We start from the raw sequence: 23086 nt of genomic DNA, 5'->3' as shown, positions 1-23086 counted from the left end.
ACAATATGTGAGCTTCTATTTTCAGAGAGTGACACCGCCACCGTCACAGAGTGTACATTAGTCATTAGTTTTCTCTCTTCCAGGAGAATCCATCCACCTTCCCAGGGGGAGAAGGTTCTGGCGGTAGCCCAGCTGGTGAGCTCTGTCTGGGGCAGAGAAGAAGCAGAGGTTGGGCTTATCCCCCGGTCTCTTGTTCTGTCGGCTCCAGACAGAAAGAACCTGGAGATTGGACTGCACTCATACTTCCTGCCTGAACAGGATCATCTCCTAAACTCTTCCCTGGGCTCTGGCTGTGTGATGGAGAAATACGTCAGTCCTGAAATAATAAAGGTATATTAGCGATTATCCTATCGATTATTTCCCCTATTAATTAATCAAATAATCAAGAAGCCCAACGAATTGAGGCAAAACAATTCTAATAGATTTTTTTAAATCATGAGTCTGATTAACCACTTGAACCCTATTTTATTCTTTATTGTGTGTGTGTGTGTGTGTGTGTGTGTGTGTGTGTGTGTGTGTGTGTGTGTGTGTGTGTGTGTGTGTGTGTGTGTGTGTGTGTGTGTGTGTGTGTGTGTGCGTGTGCGTGCGTGTGCGTGTCTCAGAATCCATGTATAGACCTGCATGAAGATGTTAATAAACCTTTGGCTCTCATAATCCTGACATGTTTGTTCCTCAGGCGTGCAGAGAGCAGCATGTGTCGGCTCAGGGCTTCATGGTGTACAACGTTCTGTGTGAGGGAGTGGTGGAGTGTAGCAACACTGTGGAGGATGAGGAGGACGAGGAGCTGTCGCCTCAGGCCCTCGTCTACAAGACCTGCAGACAACACATCTACAGTCTACTGCTGCGCACGCATGGTAGTGACACGCACACACACACACACACACACACACACACACACACACACACACACACACACACACACACACACACAAAAAGGGCTTTAGTGGTTAAGCCCTGGGGCGCGGTGGCACGGTCGGTAGTGCTGTCGCCTCACGGCTAGAAGGTCCTGGGTTCGATTCCCGCTGGGGACACTGTGGGAGCTGGGGGCGTGCTCCCTCCTCCGTGTCATCAGTGCCCATAACCGAGGTGGTGTTGGCGAAAGGGCCCTTCTGTGTGGAGTTTGCATGTTCTCCCCGTGTCCCCTACGGTAGGTACCCTCACAAAAACAAGCAGTAATCCTGGTCTCTAAAACTACCTCCCCCTGGCCAGCCGGGGCGCCTGATGGAGGGGAAAGGAACTGGTCGGAATAACGTGTTCCTTCCACGCACTACGTCCGGCCAGGGAAATTCCCCCCTGTCAGGTGAAAAGAAGCAGCTTGGACTCCTCATGCATAGAAGGAGGCATGAGGTCAGTCCGCTGCCCCCCCAGGTTGGCAGAGGAAGTGTAGCGCCCAGGATTACATTAGGTAATTGGCACTGGGTGAAAAAACTGGGTTGCAAAATCGTGGGATAAAAATTAATAAAAAAACAAAGTGGTTAAGCCCTTCAGATGATGCTCGTATGATCTTCTGATGTGTACACTGAACAAACGCATCTGGAAGAGACAGATAAAGATACTGCCACTGGAATTTGCATTTGAGTCATCTTCCATTATTGTTGTCCCAGGGCAGTAGTTTTTGAGCACACATCAAATGGAATGTCTTCTTGTGTTTCCAGACGGTAGTACCAGTTTTAAGGGAATGGTTTGTCTTCTTGTATTTCCAGACCGTACTACGGATGTACCAGTTGTAAGGGAATGGTTTGTCTTCTTGTATTTCCAGACCGTACTACGGATGTACCAGTTGTAAGGGAATGGTTTGTCTTCTTGTATTTCCAGACCATACTACGGATGTACCAGTTGTAAGGGAATGGTTTGTCTTCTTGTATTTCCAGACCATACTACGGATGTACCAGTTGTAAGGGAATGGTTTGTCTTCTTGTATTCCCAGACCGTACTACGGATGTACCAGTTGTAAGGGAATGGTTTGTCTTCTTGTATTTCCAGACCATACTACGGATGTACCAGTTGTAAGGGAATGGTTTGTCTTCTTGTATTTCCAGACCATAATACGGATGTACCAGTTGTAAGGGAATGGTTTGCCTCACCTGGAAATCCTCTGAAGGAAGCAGACTTGGTCTGCCCTGTCACACCTCCCTCAGGTACACCATCCTCCGCTTCCCTTTTATACTTTGTTTTGTGGCCAACCTTTTGGGATTGCATAATAATTAACAATGATTCCTGTAGAAGACCTCCTCACTGGTCAATAAAAACAAAACAAATACCCCAACAGGAGCCCTCATACAAGGTTTCTTCGACCAGGATCCAGACTTCCCAAAACAAACTGGTCAGGCTACTACTCCCCAAAACCCACCTCACCCCTTTCCATTTTGACAGGCTGGAATGGCTTAGGTTTGACAAACCTTGACAAGGTTTGAGTGCAGCATCTTGCAATGGGTCTGGTCCACAAGATTCGATAAAGATTCGATAAGCGCCTTTATCCAAGGCGCTTTATATAGATTGTGCATTACATTCACCCATTCACACACACATTCATACACTGATGGCTGGCGGAAACCATGCAAGGCACCAACCAGCACATCAGGAGCAATTAGGAGTTCAGTGTCTTGCTCAAGGACACTTAGACACTAAGGGCAGTATTATCTTACCAGGTCTTATGACTTAACTTAAGACCTGGAGGCGTGGTCAATGCTGTTTGGCCACTCAGAATAGCCAAATGGCATTGATCACACATCCAGGTCTTAAGTTAAGTAGACCTGGTACTTAAGACACGCATAATACTGCCCTAAGGGCTCCATTTTCGTCACCGCTAAACCCCTTATCCCTAAACTTCTTTGCCTTTTTTTTTTACTATTTTGCAAAAAATTTTTGAATAGTTAAACTGGCCAGTCTACAATCTCACAACGTGTCAATGTAGATTGGCTAGTTGAACTATTCAAAAAAATAAAAATAAAAATAAAGGTTTAGGGATAAGGGGTTTAGCGGTGACGAAAATGGAGCCTTACTCTGGGGGAGCCTGGGTTTGAACTGGCAACCTTGCGGTTACCATCCAGCCACTCTACCCTTGAGCCACCGCCGCCCCTACGTGTGGGCACGTAGGAGCGCTAAAATCCATTTTCCGAAAACATCCGTTGCTAGGCAGCGCCTTGCTCAGCCCCTCCCGACATGTTACTTCCTTGTTTACGTTCTGTTCTAATTTCTGACTTCATGATGCATCTCGGTTACAATATTATATTAACGCTTCTAAAGAGAGATCAGACTTACTAGCACGATGTAGTAATGGAATATTTTGCTTCACGTTTTTTTGGGGAAAGGCGTTTTCAGAATGAAATCTCCCTAATCCTGCTTGGCACTTTAGCGTCTTTCGTCTGAAAGATTCGGCGTTACCAGAAGTGTTACACTATCTCGTGCAAATGAAGAGACTGAGGGGGAAAACAGCTCAACTCGCATCGCAATCTAGCGAGCTCCCAGATCAGCTGTCATCGCATGTCACCATCGTACAATAAGGCATGATGAAATATATAGGACTTAGGTGGTTATAGTTTACTGTGCAACATCGATGTGCAACATAGCAGCAGGCCATTAAAGTTAATTACACAGTCAATTGATAAGATATTGCCTTATGTGATTTAAGCAATTATTCTGAGGCAACCCAGCCCTGTCCCCAAACGTCCCCCAGTCTATCCTGCTTTTAGACCACAGTGATTATGAAAAAATTGCCTGAGACAGCAAAACCACTACTCAGTTTGCAGTCGAAGAGATCAGTGAGATTGCTGTGTTTTTGTGGGCGACTGTGGCTCAGGAGGTAGAGCAGGTCGTCCAATGATCCATGGGTCGGCGGTTCGAATCCCGGCTCCTCCTGTCTACAGGTCGAAGTGTCCTTGGGCAAGACACTGAACCCCAAATTGCTCCCGGTGTGCTGGTTGGTACCTTGCATGGCTTCTGCCGCCATCGGTGTATGAATGTGTGTGTGAATGGGTGAATGTAATGCACAATCTATGTAAAGCGCCTTGGATAAAGGCGCTATATAAATGCACCATTTACCATTTTACCATTTTTCCATTCACTCCGAGAGTGTACAAAATGTAACCAAATGCATGCGCACGGGTCCATTTGGGTACATTTGTACGCATGGTTTCAAGTTCTCAGTCGCCACGTACTGATTTCAGTCATGTGGATTCCATTGAAGCCAGCACGTGTTCTATGGGAGCATGTTGCACAGTGAAAATGGATGATCTACAAGCTCTTCGCTTCTAGATGTTCTGTTTTTGGTTATTATTTTAACCCATTTAGGTTAATAAAATAAATAAAAAAGTCTTCTGAAAGAATATATATTCAAAGATTTGTGCCACATTTTCATGATTTTTCAAAAATAGCGGACCTACAAGCTCATAGCGCGCCACTCTGTGGCGCGCTATGAGCTTGTAGATCTGCTATTTTTCAGTAGCTAAAGTATAACATAATGCTTAGTTAAAAGTTAAAACACCAAAACGGGTTCCCGTCCAGAATGGGTTAACATCAGAGCATTTGAAGTGGTCACACTAGCAATATGTTTAGAAGCATCTTCCATAAAATCCTAATGGCCTTGGATATTTCATAAAAGCAAAGGTTAAAGCCTCAATCTGTGATTTCTTCACAGCAGGAATATTACTAAAACATCATAATTTGACATATTTGTGTTAATTGTTTAGGAAACAGCGACAGTATGGTGGGAGGCTCCAGCTGTCACAATGTTTCACAAATGGCACATTGGGACACAATCGTTCAGTTGTGATATTTTATTTAGCTTTTACGCTCTCCGAGTAACAAAAGCATAAATTAACTGTGCATGTACATGCATTTACATTACATTTGTACTTTGAGGATTGTACTGTGTATATCATGTACATTTGGTTGCATACATTTTGTACATTTTAGGGAGTTACAAATGAACACTTTACTGTGTTACTGTGTTCCCAAAAGGAGAGCAGCCCAGTCTGGAGTTGTTGTGGTTCAGCAGTGGCCCTGAAGTCTCTGCCCTCCGTCTCAAAGCCTTCCTGTCTGTTTTGGACTGCCAGGAGTTCCTGGAGCTACATGGAACCATAGAAGATCATCTCCTGGTCACACTTTGTCTGGTCACTTACATAGTCCTTCAGGTAATAATGGCTCTGCTTTTTTTAAATCAATCTTCATATGACCACCGCGCTCAGACTGTAGGTGCGCCACCCGATTTACAACATATCAGGATCAAGGAGATGGGTCGCACACACCAAGACTGGTTCAAAAAGTTTTATTTCAAACCATATGACAAACGTTTCGGCTATCCAGCCTTCATCAGTGTGGAGTGTGACTGAATGTTGGTTACTTTTAAGGAGTGGCGACATGGTGCAAGACATGGTTATCTTTAATAACCTGTAACACGACACACATAATTTATCTCCTGTTGTGCCCATGCAACAAACATTACATTGGTCAAACATCCCGCAAACTGAAAATCAGGCTCAATGAACACAGAAGCAGCATTAAACGGGCTGACATCACGTCACCCGTGGCACGCCACTTCTGTGAACATGGCCATAAAGTTGAAGACTTGAAATGTATAGGCATTGAGAAGGTATGGCTCAACCGCAGAGGTGGTAACCATGAAAAATTATTACTACAAAGGGAATGTTATTGGATATACTGTATAAAAACTATTTTTCCTTTAGGCATGAATGAGGAATGTAACATGTCTCCGTTCTTGTGAATGGCATCGGGACATTGGCGACGCCCGTGGCCCAAAAAGGCACTTTGCCTGGCCACCCCTTATATTAATTACTATTTTCTACTATCTACTATTTACTACTTACTATTTACAAATTTAAACTAATCTAATCCCGCAATAGGGATATATGGGCATACCCGCCTCCCCGATGCCACGCACATGTTATATTGGATGGTTGCTATTAACGGTATAAAAAAAGAATGATGCTTTACTCTAATGTATGTAACTGATCTATGAACGGCAAAAACTGCCTGATGTCCCCAGTCGACCTACATTAGCTATGTTGAATCAATCCTACAATTGTTTTGATTTGTGTATATATATGCATATTGAGAGATGTAATTGCTAGTCACATTATTGACTGCTAACAGAGACTATATTACACAGCCACCAATCTGTGTTTATCCACCGGGTGTGATAGGAGGTGATCAGCGGTGATTGTGTGCACCTGCACCATGTCGCCACTCCACACTCCACATTCAGTCACACTCAGTCACACTCCACACTGATGAAGGCTGGATAGCCGAAACGTTTGTCATATGGTTTGAAATAAAACTTTTTGAACCACAGTCTTGGTGTGTGCGACCCATCTGCTTTTTTTTAAACAACTTTAAAAAAGAATGCTGTCCCACATTTTGGGCATGTCTCTATGGGTGAGAAACCCATATTAAACAAAATAAAATCTACAAGATGTGTAGTAGGTTTCCACTACTTGTACAACAAAGTTAACCTTAATCCTATCATTGTGTTCAACTTCAAGTTTATTGTTGAATGACAACTTTACAGGTGTAAGTGGCAGAATCTATTTTTCCATAAAAGCTCCTAACATTTTGCAGAGAACATGAGAGAACATGGCCACAATATCAACAACTATAGATAAGGTGTGTGGACAAAAAATGATTCAAAAATCACATTGTATGTATAGAGCGTCGCAGTCCCGCCTCCTACCCTGGACCAGGAAATGAAACCCAATGCATTATTCTCATAGACATTTCTTAAAGTATTTATTTAAAGACGGTTACGCCGCGGACAAAGCCAACTCGAGTCGTGACAACTCATGACAACACAAACAATATTTTGGACCAAACAAATAATTACAAAGAAGAAAAACAACAAAAAAAGTTTTGTAACCTGCCGTTTTTTTCTTCTTTCTAATTATTTGTTTGGTCCAAAATATTGTTTGTGTTGTCATGAGTTGTCACGACTCGAGTTGGCTTTGTCCGCGGCGTAACCGTCTTTAAATAAATACTTTAAGAAATGTCTATGAGAATAATGCATTGGGTTTCATTTCCTGGTCCAGGGTAGGAGGCGGGACTGCGACGCTCTATAGAGACACACGGGGACTACAAATTCCACGCCCCCAAATGAGACAGCGTCCCCACTTCTGGTCCGTTTCAACTGTGTACTGCAGCTGCCAATGCAATCCCTATGAGAGGCATCATAAAATACCCTTATTTCACTGGTTCATTACTGAGGCTGTAGCGATTTATTTTGTGTTCGAATAATGTGTCCCATATGTTTTATTTGTCCTTTTTAATGTCATATACCTGCCATCTCAATATACAACCCACAATGTACTATAATATACTCCATAAGATTGTAAAGACTGCTAGCATCGGATATATTGAAGTTTCCCTGACGTATGATTTGTACGTCACGCATTAATCCTTATAAATACCGCTAGATGCGGCATTCCCCAGCGACGGATCGAGCGACCACGACGAGCGTGACAGAGTCCAGCGTTGTAAACGGTTAAACGGCCGGTCTTCATCATGCCTAAAGTGTGCTGCGTTCCTCTTTGTAAAAACAACAAAGAAAAAAACCCAGACTTGATGTTTCATCAACTTCCAGCTGATCATGAAAAGAGACAGAAATGGCTGCACCCATCCACTAGTAAAAAATATGTGAAACCATCCAGAAGAAGTTTGTGAACTCCACAAGTGGTGGAAATTAAGTATTCAAGTGAAGCTTATGAAGGTATATGTCACAGTGAAAATAGCCTTGAAACTTATGATAGTCAGTCATGACGCAACTTCACCCTGTCTTTAGTGCCTTGCTACATTTACAACGTTTAAGTGTAGGCTACATAAGCGTTCAGATTTCAAATATAAAGTGCTCATCCCCGGAGCTACGGATGTTATACATTTGCACGTTTATTAGCACCCGTGTAGTCCTTATATTGTTCAATAAAAAGCATTTTTATCGCTCAAAACAAGGCAAGTCACGCCACGACGCACGTGAAGGACGAGCGTCATGTGAACCATTAATCTTATCCTACTGAATATGATATAGATTGACAATATCAAGAAGTCAGGCAAAATCATCTGAGGAGCATATGCTGCTATATAGGATTACACAGACTGAAATTGACTGCCTGAAAAGTAATTTATTATATTATTCTTCATGCATGAAGCTCCCAATTCCCGTGAAATTGCAATATATGGGCTATATAAATAAATACCCCATATATTGTAATATGTATTCAAACTGTAATACATAAGATAGATTCTAATTGATATTTTATTATCTATAAACCTGGAGAATCCACTAGATAGTTGACAATGGATATGTCACTCCTGGCCATTTAGTTGGGTCATTTTCCCAACTACTTTTAGGCAAATCATATGGACAAATTGATAATCCAACAAGTTTTATTTTTTCTTTGTATAAAGAATTCATATACGCCTGCATGTTCACACCATGCACCACAAATACGGATAATGTATCTTCAAACTCGGCGGCGCTTGGAACGTCACTTATAAGCGACAGGTAATCAGTCTGTCAACTCAGCTCTGCTCCGTTAACATTATGGGTAACTCATTCAAGTGGTAAATTAAATGTGAAACAAGTCATCTATTGAGAAAACAAAAAAATATGTTGACAAAGACACTTCATACATTTGGAAACATATTTTTATTCAAATCAATATAGTCTTCAGTTCATGTTGTATTATTTTAAAAGTAGGCTAACTACAGTGGAATTTCAATTGACTTCTATGGGCTGGCATGCAGTACACTGGTCTAACGGACCAGAAGTGGGGACGCTGTCTCATTTGGGGGCGTGGAATTTGTAGTCCCCGTGTGTCTCTATAGTCCACACCAATAAGGGCCTTTCTCGGCCCCACCCCTCTCCCCTTGTTTATATTGTGTTTAGGATCCAAGATGGCCGCAGCAACAGGAGGGGGTGGGGCGGAGGTAAGCGGGCAGGGTCGACAAATGCCCTTAATCATTTTAATCATTTTGAGAACAATGACTCTAATCTGATTAAAATGTCACCAAAACGTTTGTTTTTCAGGCGCCACACTCCTTTATTTATATTAAGACTATAGTTTAGAGCCTTTCAATAAAGTTGTGTATTCCTTATGTACTTAGGGATAAGTGTAAACACAGAATGAAAGGAAGAAATGTATTGGGCACACTTCATCATGCAACAAGCTTTCTATTTGAGATTTACATTGGTAATGAATGCACAACAAATAATTCATCTGCTTTTTGTCCACATGCGATTTGAAAATAAACATCAGTTGTTGACAGTCTTTTCTCTCTAAAGAGAGATCAGACTTACTAGCACGATGTAGTAATGGAATATTTCGCTTCACGTTTTTTTGGGGAAAGGGAAGGTGGGTGTTTTCAGAATGAAATCTCCCTAATCTGCTTGGCACTTTAGCGTCTTTCGTCTGAAAGATTCGGCGTTACCAGAAGTGTTACACTATCTCGTGCAAATGAAGAGACTGAGAGGGAAAACAGCTCAACTCGCATCGCAATCTAGCGAGCTCCCATAAAAGCGAGAACATGAGAGAACATGGCCACAATATCAACAACAATAGATAAGGTGTGTGGACAAAAAATGATTCAAAAATCACAATGTATGTATAGTCCACACCAATTGTTGCTCCTTGCAACTGCAACTACTTTCAACCATTATCGCCAAATGGAACCGGCCTGCAACAGGTGAGTCCAGACCACTGCAACCAGACTGATGGCGAAGTGAGAAAAATAAGTCCACCAAACCTAGCGAATCAGTCTGAATTCCAGGCTAGTTCATCAGTGTCTCAGTTACATGATAATACTGGTAATAATCTAGTTAATTCCAATTTGATCAAAATGGTGTTTGACTCTCTCTCGTGTATTATTATTAACAATTAATCCAATGCTGCAAGATAGTTTTCAGCCATACATGGTATACAAGTTCCAGACATGATTATGCAGTCTGTGATAATCATTTTGAGAACAATGACTCTAATCTGATTAAAATGTCACCAAAACGTTTGTTTTTCAGGCGCCACACTCCTTTATTTATATTAAGACTATAATATAGAGCCTTTCAATAAAGTTGTGTATTCCTTATGTACTTAGGGATAAGTGTAAACACAGAATGAAAGGAAGAAATGTATTGGGCACACTTCATCATGCAACAAGCTTTCTATTTGAGATTTACATTGGTAATGAATGCACAACAAATAATTCATCTGCTTTTTGTCCACATGCGATTTGAAAATAAACATCAGTTGTTGACAGTCTTTTCTCTCTAAAGAGAGATCAGACTTACTAGCACGATGTAGTAATGGAATATTTCGCTTCACGTTTTTTTGGGGAAAGGGAAGGTGGGTGTTTTCAGAATGAAATCTCCCTAATCTGCTTGGCACTTTAGCGTCTTTCGTCTGAAAGATTCGGCGTTACCAGAAGTGTTACACTATCTCGTGCAAATGAAGAGACTGAGAGGGAAAACAGCTCAACTCGCATCGCAATCTAGCGAGCTCCCATAAAAGCGAGAACATGAGAGAACATGGCCACAATATCAACAACAATAGATAAGGTGTGTGGACAAAAAATGATTCAAAAATCACAATGTATGTATAGTCCACACCAATTGTTGCTCCTTGCAACTGCAACTACTTTCAACCATTATCGCCAAATGGAACCGGCCTGCAACAGGTGAGTCCAGACCACTGCAACCAGACTGATGGCGAAGTGAGAAAAATAAGTCCACCAAACCTAGCGAATCAGTCTGAATTCCAGGCTAGTTCATCAGTGTCTCAGTTACATGATAATACTGGTAATAATCTAGTTAATTCCAATTTGATCAAAATGGTGTTTGACTCTCTCTTGTGTATTATTATTATTAACAATTAATCCAATGCTGCAGGATAGTTTTCAGCCATACAAGGTATACAAGTTTCAGACATGATTATGCAGTCTGTGATAATCATTTTGAGAACAATGGGCAGTATTATGCGTGTCTTAAGTACCAGGTCTTATGACTTAACTTAAGACCTGGAGGCGTGGTCAATGCTGTTTGGCCACTCAGAATAGCCAAATGGCATTGATCACGCCTCCAGGTCTTAAGTTAAGTAATAAGACCTGGTATTTAAGACACGCATATTACTGCCCAATGACTCTAATCTGATTAAAATGTCACCAAAACGTTTGTTTTTCAGGCGCCACACTCCTCTTTATTTATATTAAAACTATAGTATAGAGCCTTTCAATAAAGTTGTGTATCCCTTATATACTTAGGGATAAGTGTAAACACAGAATGAAAGGAAGAAATGTATTGGTCACACTTCATCATGCAACAAGCTTTCTATTTGAGATTTACATTGGTAATGAATGCACAACAAATAATTCATCTGCTTTTTATCCACATGCGATTTGAAAATAAACATGAGTTGTTGACAGTCTTTTCCATGTTGCTTTGTCGTGGCTAGATGTCAGCCATTATCATCAATGTAGCCACAGACACTGGCCTATTCAACGGCTGGTGTGTGTTGACAGCAGTCCTGTGGTCAACAATGGCCATGATAAGCATCTGAGAGCCAGGACAGTTTGAACATTTAAATAATAATAATAATAATAATAATAAACTTTATTTGTATAGCACCTTTCATACATAAATGCAGCTCAAAGTGCTTCACAGGGCAGGACACAAAAATAGAATACAATAAAACACAGTCAAGTAGTTAAAATGATAGAACAATGGCAAAGAACAAAATAAAATAATAAAAATAATAAAAACATAGAGAAAAAAAAATCACATTGATCTTATTCACGTCATTTATTCTTTTTAGCTGTGGTCTTAAGTTTATAAAATATTCACCTTTTAACACATTTTGTGCTAGTATTACCGCTTTTTTTTTTTTTTTTTTTAGAAAAAAATCAAAACAATGTTTTTTTTTTTTTTGTGCTAGTATTACCGCTTTTTTTTTTTTTTTTTTAAGAAAAAAATCAAAACAATGTTTTTTTTTTTAAAGGCGCAAATAACATGCATTTTAAAACTGCTTTTAATATTTAATATCATATTGTCTATGTCCCTCAAAGTTATTTCTAATAGTTTGAGCCTCAATCACCACTCTGATATAACCAGGCCTTGTCATTTCTTTCTGGACTTTGAAAGCCGTTTTGGCTGCAGTACCACAATGTCCTGAGGTGGTGGGGGTGCTGATATGCAGATTATTTAATATTTGAGTCATTATAATACTGATGCTAGATAAAACCAGGCTTGTTTCCATTCCATGCCAGCTTGGAAAATCAACAATGGTGGACATTGTAAACAAAGTGGAAATGCAAATTTGGAACTGAAGACTGAAGAAGAGGAGGAATTATACAAAGTAGGGTGACATTGATGACATCACGATGAGGCCAAAATCAGTTGAGCTGTTCCTGAGAGCAATTTCCATTAAAACACCCATATGATATGAAAGCCTGATTGTTCAAAATTGGTTATTTGTGGGGATATAAAACACATATGGGAGCCCTAAAAACACAAAAGAAATTGAAAAAGTTGAATTTGATGTTATAGGTCCTTTAATACGTGGTGCCAAAGTTTGTGTTTTCGCCATTGAGAATGCATTGGGCGTTTAAATTAAATAACTCAGAAACTATAAAACATTTCAAAGTAAAAAGTTCCAGCATGTGTCTCCAATGTCAGCTGAATTTTAAAAGAAATTAATGGATTTTCTAGGTGAAAGTGATTTTCAGCCACTTTTGCGTGAGCACACAAAGTGTTAATACCTTCAGAACTGAAAATCTTCTTCAAAGTATATAAACGTATCTGGAAGCCTTTGTTGCACGTCCCAGCAAGCGCTCAATGTTCTCTCGATCACTGCTTGAATTTCCTGTTGATTACTAAAGGGAAATATAAATTATAATGCAATCTAATTGCAACAATTCAGTTGTATGATGTAGTGGACATGCATCTGTACTTTACAAAATCTACACTGACATTACAGATGTTCATTATTAGAAGCATTATTATTAATCTATTGAACTTTACAACCAAATCTTGTACAATCATAGTTACACAAATTATGTTTTCTGTTATACCGCTGCTTCTCATAAACATTAAAGTGCATCTCTCTCTAGTGATGACAGATGTGTTCAAAAACGATTTAGAAGTATGCAGGCAAAGTAAGGACTGTATATTTTATAGTCAACATGTGGCAAAGTTGGTCTAGAGAGAATCCAAAAAGGATAAAAGAGAAGTCTCTTGGCCAGAGACTTATGACAAACAGATCGACAGAAGGATGAGCATCCAAAAGACAGACCGACCCACTGACAGAGTTCTTGCTACGTACTGTATAGAACACATTGGTTCTCAAAGCACATCTGGCTATTCAAAAATAGCAGATATACAAACTCATAGCGCGTCACTTTGAACATTTTAAACTCAAATCTTTGCTTCTGCAGGGGGTCCCTGGAAACAAATATTTTGAGATGGGGTTTCTGCAACCAAATACATCATTACATAATTGTGGGGATCCGTGACATGAAGAAGTTTGACAGCCACTGACATAGACATGTTCAGAGAACAGTTTAGGAGACATCCTAAAGATCCTAATGGGTTAAACAAAGGCATTCAGTCAGATGGACAGACAGACAGATGGACAGACTGAAAAATAAACGGCTAGATTTGGAGCCAGGCCCACAGTCAGACAGACAGATGGACAATTAAAGACAGACAGAGACTGGGGAGAAAGCAGTCAGCTACTGCTGTCACTCTGTCTATTTGTTCTCTGCTACTCTGTACACCCCCCCGACCCCCCCCCCCCCCCCAACACCCTACTCTATTCAAACAGCTCCAGGGTTTGTTTTGTACATACAATTAAGCAACCTTGTTGTTCCCAACATTCAGCATTGTTTCTTCCTCTGTTTAACTGCAGTGCAGGCAGCAGACACAACATAGCAGAATGCAAGAGATACAGACCCAGACGTGTGTGTGTGTGTGTGTGTGTGTGTGTGTGTGTGTGTGTGTGTGTGTGTGTGTGTGTGTGTGTGTGTGTGTGTGTGTGTGTGTGTGTGTGTGTGTGTGTGTGTGTGTGTGTGTGTGTGTGTGTGTGTGTGTGTGTGTGTGTGTGTGTGTTCTCGTTCGCTCAGGTGCAGCAGCTGTCCGTCGAGGACGTGGATGCTTATCTGAGTCAAGCCGTGTGTCTGAGACTCCAGAGCCCCCAGGAGCTTGAGTGTATCAAGGTCAGTTCCAGACACACATGTACACACACAGGTGTTATATATATAGCGTTGATCAGGGGTTGTCAACTGACTGAACCAGGGACCACCGTTGTGTTTGGTTGAGATAACGTGCTTTAGTAACACCTGCTATGCATCCCTATACTGTACATCAGTGGTTCCCAAACTTTTGCATCTCAAGGACCCCCAAATTGACACTAATTAGCCCGTGGACCCCCATTTGAAAAGATATGCCAGGGACCCCCATAAGAGAAGATTTTTACGGCTCTAGCAGTGATTTTTAACCCGTTTAATTTCAACGACCCCCAGTTTGACATGCATTAGTCTACGGACCCCCCATTTAATGGCATTTCTATCTCTGGGACCCCCAATTTATATTGTAAAATCAATGCTAAATTAACTCCAATGCTAAATTAAGGGTCCATTTGGTTCCAAATTATCATTGGGTCCCCCCTGGAACTCCCTCAAGTACCCCTGGGGGTCCCCGGACCCCACTTTGGGAACCACTGCTGTACATGTCACGCTGTCTCTCAAGCAAGCCTCAACCAATGGTCTACGACAGGGGTTTTCCATCCCTTTTCATATTTGTCGTCGGATAAGATTCTGTCCATAATTCCGTGCTGTATTCATGTTTGTACTATAGGAGCGATAACAGGCTAACGTTTGCTACATTCTGTAATTGTGTAGACTTGTAAATTAAGTAATGCCGATGTTTAACAACAATTTATCTCTTGAGAGTGTCACATTAAACCAAATGGACCCTTTCGTTTTACACTCTCAAGAGTTAAAGATCTATAAGGGTCCATTTGGTTACCAACTCTCCATCATTTAACCGGGGACCACCTGGAACCTCCTCAAGGACCACTGGTTGAAAAACACTTTTGTAGATCATCAATAGACTGTATTAACCGTAGCATTCCATATCATTTCATTCCATTTTGCGTGACAGCATTTGCCCTAACCTAACCTAACCTATGTACATTTTTATATTTACTTTTTTTTACATGAACCCTAGCTTCCAAATTCTGGGCATGTCACATTTGAACATTTGGCAAAAAGAATTATGGACATTCAACAAAATGAATGAGCATGGGCAAAAATGGACAAACATCTGGCAAAAATCTATGTACGTTCTGCAAAAACGGCAGATCTACAAGCTCACGACACTCATTGTGGGCATGTAGATCTGTTGTTTTCACGGTACAACAAACAGTCGTGGCAAACGCTCTCGCCAGAACATGATTTACTATTCTGTGCCTATTGGGTCGCAACTCGAACGGTCCTGAGTCGGCTAAGCGAGCCACGGCAACTCGCTCGGTGGTGTCTCGCGTGGCTCAAGTTCCCCTTAGACGGCGGGCCTCCGTCACGTTCGAGACTTTTCCATAGAGTTCTAGTCCGCAGTTGTTGCAGGCGAGAAGAACTTCCACGTTGACCACAGAAGTGGGGCGTGGTTATGAGCACAACCCGTGTAGGATTTAGAATGTTGTCGGTAGAAGAGCAGGTAGACCAACTGCAACCACTGCAGTTGCGTTATTTATATTGTATTAACACCACACAGATCAGTTAAATTCATATTTTATTCAGTAAAGAAAAGTTAACGTTAGTAGCTTTTGTAGGATCTAATGATTATGTCACTTTGGACCAGTTGCTTCTATAAAGACTTGTAGGATTATGATGCATCAAAGTAACTTTGAGGTGGTGTCGTCGTAACTCTGAGAGTGTACAAATGTAACCAACATGGACCTGTAAATAAACACATTTCACAGTGTACAACGTGTCTCTGCAGCCTAGTTCTTAAAGAGGCTACATGGACTCGGTAAGAAGTCCGCTGTGATTTTCCACCCTCTGGGAAAATGGCCCTGCTGTTTGTTTGCCTTGTTGGAGCCCCATTTATTTTTACTGCTTAATTACCATACTCACATCTAGTAATTTGTATTTTTTGCTGCTTGCCTGTTTTCTACACAATAATTAGGGCTGGGCGTCGATTTGAACATGGTCTTTGGGAGTGTTTCGGAGCCCGAAGGGGGGGTTTTAGCTGTGTGACTACTGGATAGCTCATCTCCGTGGGGGAATAGGAGGCACACTTTCATTCGTTTAGCTAATGGGGCTCTCTCTCTGTGTTTAGACAGCTCCAACAAACACACAGAGAAACACACAGACGTGCACACACGCACTCACATTCACCCATTGATCCGTCACTGATAAGTGTGTCTGTGGGTGTGTGTGTTGAAGGTTTTAGATAAGGAACTAAAACCAAGGCAGCTATAGTTGCTGACAACACACACTGAAACAATGGCAGCCACCAGTCTTTAAAGTCCTGGACTCACAACAAGCAGGACAAACATCCAACAAAAACACACGTGTGCAACACACACACACACACACACACACACACACACACACACACACACACACACACACACACACACACACTGAGATTGTCAAGGCAAAACTAAACAACAGCACGCCCCAAGACAGAGAATAACTTCTGTGTTTGGGGGGAAGGGGGTTGTTGGTAATTTTTGTGATGCGTTGGTTTCGTTGCGACATTCCTCCTCATTGAACTTGTGTGTGTGTGCGTGTGTGGGGCGACAGTCGCCTGTCTGTCCTGCCTGCCGCTCAACCACATGGAGCTATTTACACCATGCATGCTCCGCCCCACTGGACACACACACACACGTGCGTGCGTGTGTGCGAGAGAGAGCGAGAGAGAGAGTTTTTTGTGTGTTGAACACAAAGTGAGAGAAATAAGAATTGAGAAACGTGCACACACTATCACTATCTCGTGTGTGTGTGTGTGTGTGTGTGTGTGTGTGTGTGTGTGTGTGTGTGTGTGTGTGTGTGTGTGTGTGTGTGTGTGTGTGTGTGTGTGTGTGTGTGTGTGTGTGTGTGTGTGTGTGTGTGTGTGTGTGTGTGTGTGTGTGTGTGCACGCTATACCTGGCGGAGTATTTTGTATCATGTGTGTTTGCTGTAGGTGTGAATCTGTGTTTGGATGAGAGCAGATGGCAAGCGTGTGTGTGTGTGTGTCTGTGTGCGCGCGCGCAGTGTGGACAGGTAATTATTCCTGTCTGTTAACATTGTCAGGCAGCCGACAGGTGAGAGCATAGGACACACACACACACACACACACACACACACACACACACACACACACACACACACACACACACAGCGCATCTGCCTGCTGTTAACAGTTACTTTCATTAGATTTCAGTTAGCTATTATTGTCCTGTCTTTCTTTCTCCCTATTTTTCTTTCCTTTTCTTTTTTCTTTTAAACTCATCAACATGCTCTGGTCATAGTACACTGTAAAATGGTCATCTTGGTTCCATTTGTACACCCTTTCGTAGCCCAGCGTGGCGCAAAAGATTAGCTTCAAGTTTCGTTGTAATGTCTATGCAAATGAGCGTTCCAAGAGTTCCAATCCGGAGTGCTAATTGCAGAAGGTAACCATTGGTTACCTTCTGCATTTGTCTGTGTAAATTAATTAATTGATTAATTGAATACTTTATTAACACATTACCCTCCAGGACCTGCCGTTTGACATAGATCTACGTCATTTCAAATAACATCCTTATCAACAGCTAAGGTAGTATAGTCAAAGGTTACGCTAAAAGCATATCACAAAAACACCTGGGGAGTAGCATCATCAAAAGGTATATTTTCAGAGACAGGAGGGATGCAGGATGTTATTACCAAGGTGTTCAAAGTTGTTAAAGATGGAGTGCCACAATTTTTGTATTTTTCCAGTTTTTCATGTGTCTATGAGGTGACAGTACTTCATTAGACACCCTGGAGTTGTTTTTATGTGCAATGGTGTATTAACTTTGTATTTAGGGTTTCTTCCTGGAGGCTGAACCCTTGACAGTCAAACAGGCCAATGAAATAAACAGTAATATAGTGACATCACACTATCAGCCCCTCCCCTAACCCCTCCCCCTTTATCACTACAGCTGTGGGTGCGGCTTCCGTTCAGGTGGATCATACCCATCACCACCCACCAGGCAAACCAGGCATACTTAATGAACTGGTGGGCGTGTCCACATAAAAACAACATTTTAACAAATACTGTACACTTTTTTTGAAAAAATTATACATCCTTATATAACAATAAGACCTGATGATCATGTTTTAGGGTGGACAAAAATCACGGCACTCCATCTTTAAAGATGGAGTGAAATGGTTAATTTGGGCATTTTATTTTGAAGTGTCAGCTTGACACGTTGGCTCTGAAGTTTCTGAACCAATCAGAGCGCCGCATCCATTCAGGCGATGGGACGGTAGCTATGCTACACGCAGGACGCATGGAGTGTGTTTGTTTACAAGTCAGATAGTCGGCCAGCTGTACCAGTTTACTGCTATGTGGCTTATTTCTACCCTATAATGTTTTCAGATATTTAGCGTGATGATTAAGTTTAAACTGAGCAATACACTGTCTTGATGTCATCTTGAATAAGAAAAACCAGCTGTGTTTAGAGGACGATGCAGCAAATGACACGTCATCACGCAGTACGTTTTTGTTTTCAGGAAGTAATTAAAATTGTATGGACTTTTATATAAAAATACACAAAAATGAAAAATGTCCCATTTTTTTGCATCCATTGTTAGTTATGCCCATATGATGACTACGGATATGGTCTAAAAGTGTGAAAAACATATTTTTAATTTCACTGGGTCTTAATAGTTAAACTAATCCCAATTGTATTCAGGTCAGCCATTTTTTTAGGTTAGTTTTTAGTTAAATCCTCGCGTAATTGGTGGCAGCATACAGCAATAGAAGAAAATCGGTGCCATGCTTGAGCCGAGGCGATCTCTGGAGAAAGGAGGCCAGATGGTGTTATGCCCATGGACATGCTCTGTGTCTGCTGCTTTATTAGACAGTGTCCATCTGTGAGGGACAAGTGAACAGAGGCCAAAGAGAGGTGGACAGTAACAGTGGTTATGAACCAAATATAAACCAATTATGGTATTGATTTATTCATGTAGCATCAACAGTCCGATAATACAGTGGTTTTCAACCTTTTTCTTATCAAGGTCCATTATTTATTTGGCATTTGAGGCACGGACCGCCATTTGATGACATTTAGCCTCTTAGACCTAAAACGTATATAGTTTTTTACAAAAAAATTGAGATTTGTATTATCGTGAGAACGATTGCTTCCATTTTTGCATTGCAATGCGATGATGTCACTGGTGGACGGGTTTCTGGTTTCTGAACTGCCCACAGCCCTCCTATGAACACGGAGTAGAAAAGAATGGTGCCATTTTATCATGATTATTAGTGAGGACCTAGTGTATGAAGACAGTGTAAAAGTGGTGAAGTGGTCCTTTAAGATGTTTAACAATAATTTAACTCTCGAGAGCGTACCATTTATTTTGTTTCATGTTACACTCTCATAAGTTAAGGGTCCATTTGGTTATCAACTCTCCATCATTCAGGGTGAAACCTCCTCAAGGACCACTGGTGGGCCCCTTACCACTGTTTGAAAACCACCGTGATAATAAATAATCAAGTTTTATATGACCGGCAGCTGCATGGACTCTCCAGCCGCGCGGTGCAACTGGGTCATCTTTATGTCCGAGGGCTGGCTCAACTCCTGGGTGCAAACTGCGCTAGTGGCTGCCCGCTGCCCATCCACGCCATGATGCCCTGGCACAGCTTCGATGGCCGCCTGTACCACGCCAAGTACCTGCAGGCACACAATGGTGCCACACTCATGATGACCGCAGGCAACGATGTGAGTGTAACAAAGTGTGAAATGGTTAAATTATCATCAAATCCAATTATCGACTATGGGACAGGTCGATTTTCTAAAAGTGTACTACCCCTGGAGGAGTTTGAGTTTGTTAATACAAATGTGTTGGTCATTCTTAACAATGTCTCTTCTCTGCAGTCCTCCTGTCAGTCCCTGCTCCTCCATCTGAAGGAGCAACTTCTAGAAGTCTGCAGGAAGAGAGGCAGGACCCTGCAGTCTAAACCCAGAACTGCAACCCGCACTTTGGAACCCAGCGGTAGAGACGGAAGCACTGCTGGCTCCGCACACACAGGTGAGAGTCTAAACACACATGCTGTACGCTTTGTAGTGCCTTCACTTTCATCCTTTGCCTTATATATACTATTCCTGTAAGCTTTGTAAACATAACAGGGGCTGAAACAATTAAACCTGAGAAATGTGAGCCATGTTGGCTAAAGATAGACTATAAGAATTACATTTGTTTTCGGGGGTTATATTATTAAAATTATTACTTTTTATCTTGAAGCGTTGGAAAGCTATTGAGGCCTGCATTGATTTCGATGGCTTCAGTGTTATTCCAACTCCAATCAATTCACAAGATGGAAAAGAGCAAAGTGAAAATAAAAGGAAGAAAATGTCAGAGGCGCATTAAACTTGACAGTTGTAGAATGTGTGGTTGTAGTTCTTTGGTGCCCCTCACAGAACCACATTACCCAGAGGGCCGCACTGTAATGAGCTCCATGTGTGCTGTGGCCACACACATCACCCCCACCCCCCAGTGTGTGTGTGTGTGTACACACATGCGCACACACACATACACTCCAGCACACACGCTTGGTTCCTAGACATGCTTTGTCAGAGCGGTAGTAATAGCAGGGTTCTGTTTATAGGCAGAGAGAGCTCTATTTTAAGACACACAACAAGACTAACAGATTACAGACCTCTCCCTTTCTCTGTCTCTCTCTAGCCACTTTTATACGCACATCCCACAATAATGGCGTAAAGAAGAGCGCCATTAATGCCAACTTTGCTCTTTTAACACGGAACCAAACAAAGCTGCGTGTACGTTTACATGGTGTGCCAGCGTTCTAGAATGTATGTGTAAGACAACAGTGGCAGCATCTAGTGTTATGCTATTTAAGATAGGGCTGGGCAATTAACTGATAAGCCGATAATTATGTAGAACCAATAACAGACCTATGTTGCTCATGTAGGTTAATCGAATAACCGAGAAGTAATTTATTTTCTTTCAGAAAGTTATGGAGGGATGAGTGGATTTTATTTTGGAGTGGTGCAGCAATGTCACTATGGGACTATGTTACTATGTTACTATGTGACTATGTTTAGAGTACCAGTAGGGGCAAAAGTGGCGCTGTTGTGCCAGAAACAGAGAGAGAGAGAGATAATGTTGCACTGTTGCCTGCTAATTACAGAGAGAGAGAGAGACAGAGAGAGAGGCAGGGGGAGAGGGGAGATGCACCACTCCGTTCACACGCGTGTGATTTTTAATTTTTTATCGAGTACATCCATTAGTCTGATTAACCAACAAATGGTGCTATACAAAGAATAGCCAAAATAGTTGATCTACAACCTCACAACACGTTGCATTGCAACTGTTGTGAGGTTGTAGATCTATTTTTTTTTTAATAATTGTGCTGCTGTTGTTGGTAGATGACGTAATTTCACTCTCCTTTCGTTTTTGGTCTTCTATTTTTTCCCCTCTCCCCCCCTCTCTCTCACACACACAGAACTTGAGACAATAGCTGTCGATAAACTACGGTACACATTTAACACAATACAGATGTACATTTGAGAAGACATATTGAAGAGAAGCATGGCACGGTTGAAGGCAGAAAGGTGTGCAGTCCTTAGAAGTCACATCCCTGCCCTGCGTTGCCGGCAGTGCTTTGTACAAGTGATGCACAGGGTCAGGTTTTCATAATTCATAATTTGACTCGTCCCAGCCCGCCTCCAGTTAAGTTCTGTGTGACTGGAGGCACAGACACTGAAAGAAAACGTGACTAAAGACCCGAGAAAACCTCTGAAAACTTTCGGTGTTGTCCTCACGTCGTCCCCGAGCGGTGTGTCCACGGCCACACGTGTGTGTGTGTGTGTGTGTGTGTGCGCGCGCGCGCGCGCACACACACACACACACACACACACACACACACACACACACACACACACACACACACACACACACACACACACACACACACACACACACACACACACACACACACGCCATGGAAGTATTCACAGTCACACTGTCACACTGTTATTGGTCAAAGGAGGAGATCAACCAGCACAGCTGCACAAATTTGTGGCAACAACAATCATTTGTAAAAATCCCATTATACATTATTTGCCCTTGCCCAACCCGCCTCGCAAATAAAGTGAAAATATCTTGACTCGGCTCAGCCCGCCCCGCGGCCGCGGGTAACTGCGAGGTCGGCCTGCACAACACTACTTTGTACACAGATGTGCAGTATATTTGACTCTAACTACCTTAGAACAAAAATGCGGAATTATGGTGCGTTCTGCTTCTGTGTGTAGCTCACTGACGAAGGAAGGAAGGAAGGAAGGAAGGAAGGAAGGAAGGAAGGAAGGAAGGAAGGAAGGAAGGAAGGAAGGAAGGAAGGACCAGCTTAAGGAGAAGGCTTTTGTTGCTTTAGATCTTTTTCCTTTTTTTTTTCAATACTCTGGACCGGTGAGTACCAGACCGGTCCAATTGAAGTGCAACAACTTTGTGGTTCATCAGTAGTCCAATTTCCAGACAAGAAATGTTTGAGCACATCTCCTCTGCTCAACCAGCAGACTTCAGCCAGTGTATCTGGGTTGGCTGTGTAAAATATTTATTTATATGACTGAAACAACTTGTCGAGATAGTCTGAATGCAATAGCGAATCCTCCCTCGCCATTCTGTTATCAAAATGTGCACTGCATGCTACCTTACCCATGGTTGCCCTGAATGCCCTCATATTTGTGTTGTTACTTCCAGATGTAGTATAATATGTGTGCAAAAATAGCTTGCCTCCTGTGCATGTAGGCAGTAGTAACATTATAAAGTTATAGCATAAGGTCAGTAACGCCTGTAATTCTCTATCCATGTTCACTAGTTCACTAGTAATCAAGACATTTTCAAAAG

General features: G+C 41.9%; 1 protein-coding gene across 1 annotated transcript in view; it reads left to right on the top strand.

The window, feature by feature from the left end:
• The window catches only part of fam120b (family with sequence similarity 120 member B), a 31312-nt gene that overhangs the window by 3765 nt on the left and 4461 nt on the right, over positions 1–23086 (top strand). The window contains exons 7-13 of the mRNA XM_079497593.1: positions 84–330; positions 677–854; positions 2040–2138; positions 4960–5132; positions 14113–14205; positions 19735–19941; positions 20098–20251. Of these exons, the coding sequence (XP_079353719.1) occupies positions 84–330; positions 677–854; positions 2040–2138; positions 4960–5132; positions 14113–14205; positions 19735–19941; positions 20098–20251 (1151 nt within the window). The remainder of the gene's footprint in view (positions 1–83; positions 331–676; positions 855–2039; positions 2139–4959; positions 5133–14112; positions 14206–19734; positions 19942–20097; positions 20252–23086) is intronic.

This window comes from Electrona antarctica (genome assembly GCF_951216825.1).
Source record: "Electrona antarctica genome assembly, chromosome: 3".
In the NCBI taxonomy this organism is placed as follows: domain Eukaryota; kingdom Metazoa; phylum Chordata; class Actinopteri; order Myctophiformes; family Myctophidae; genus Electrona; species Electrona antarctica.
Note: the sequence above shows the minus strand (reverse complement) of the source record. Positions and strands in the feature narration are given on the sequence as shown.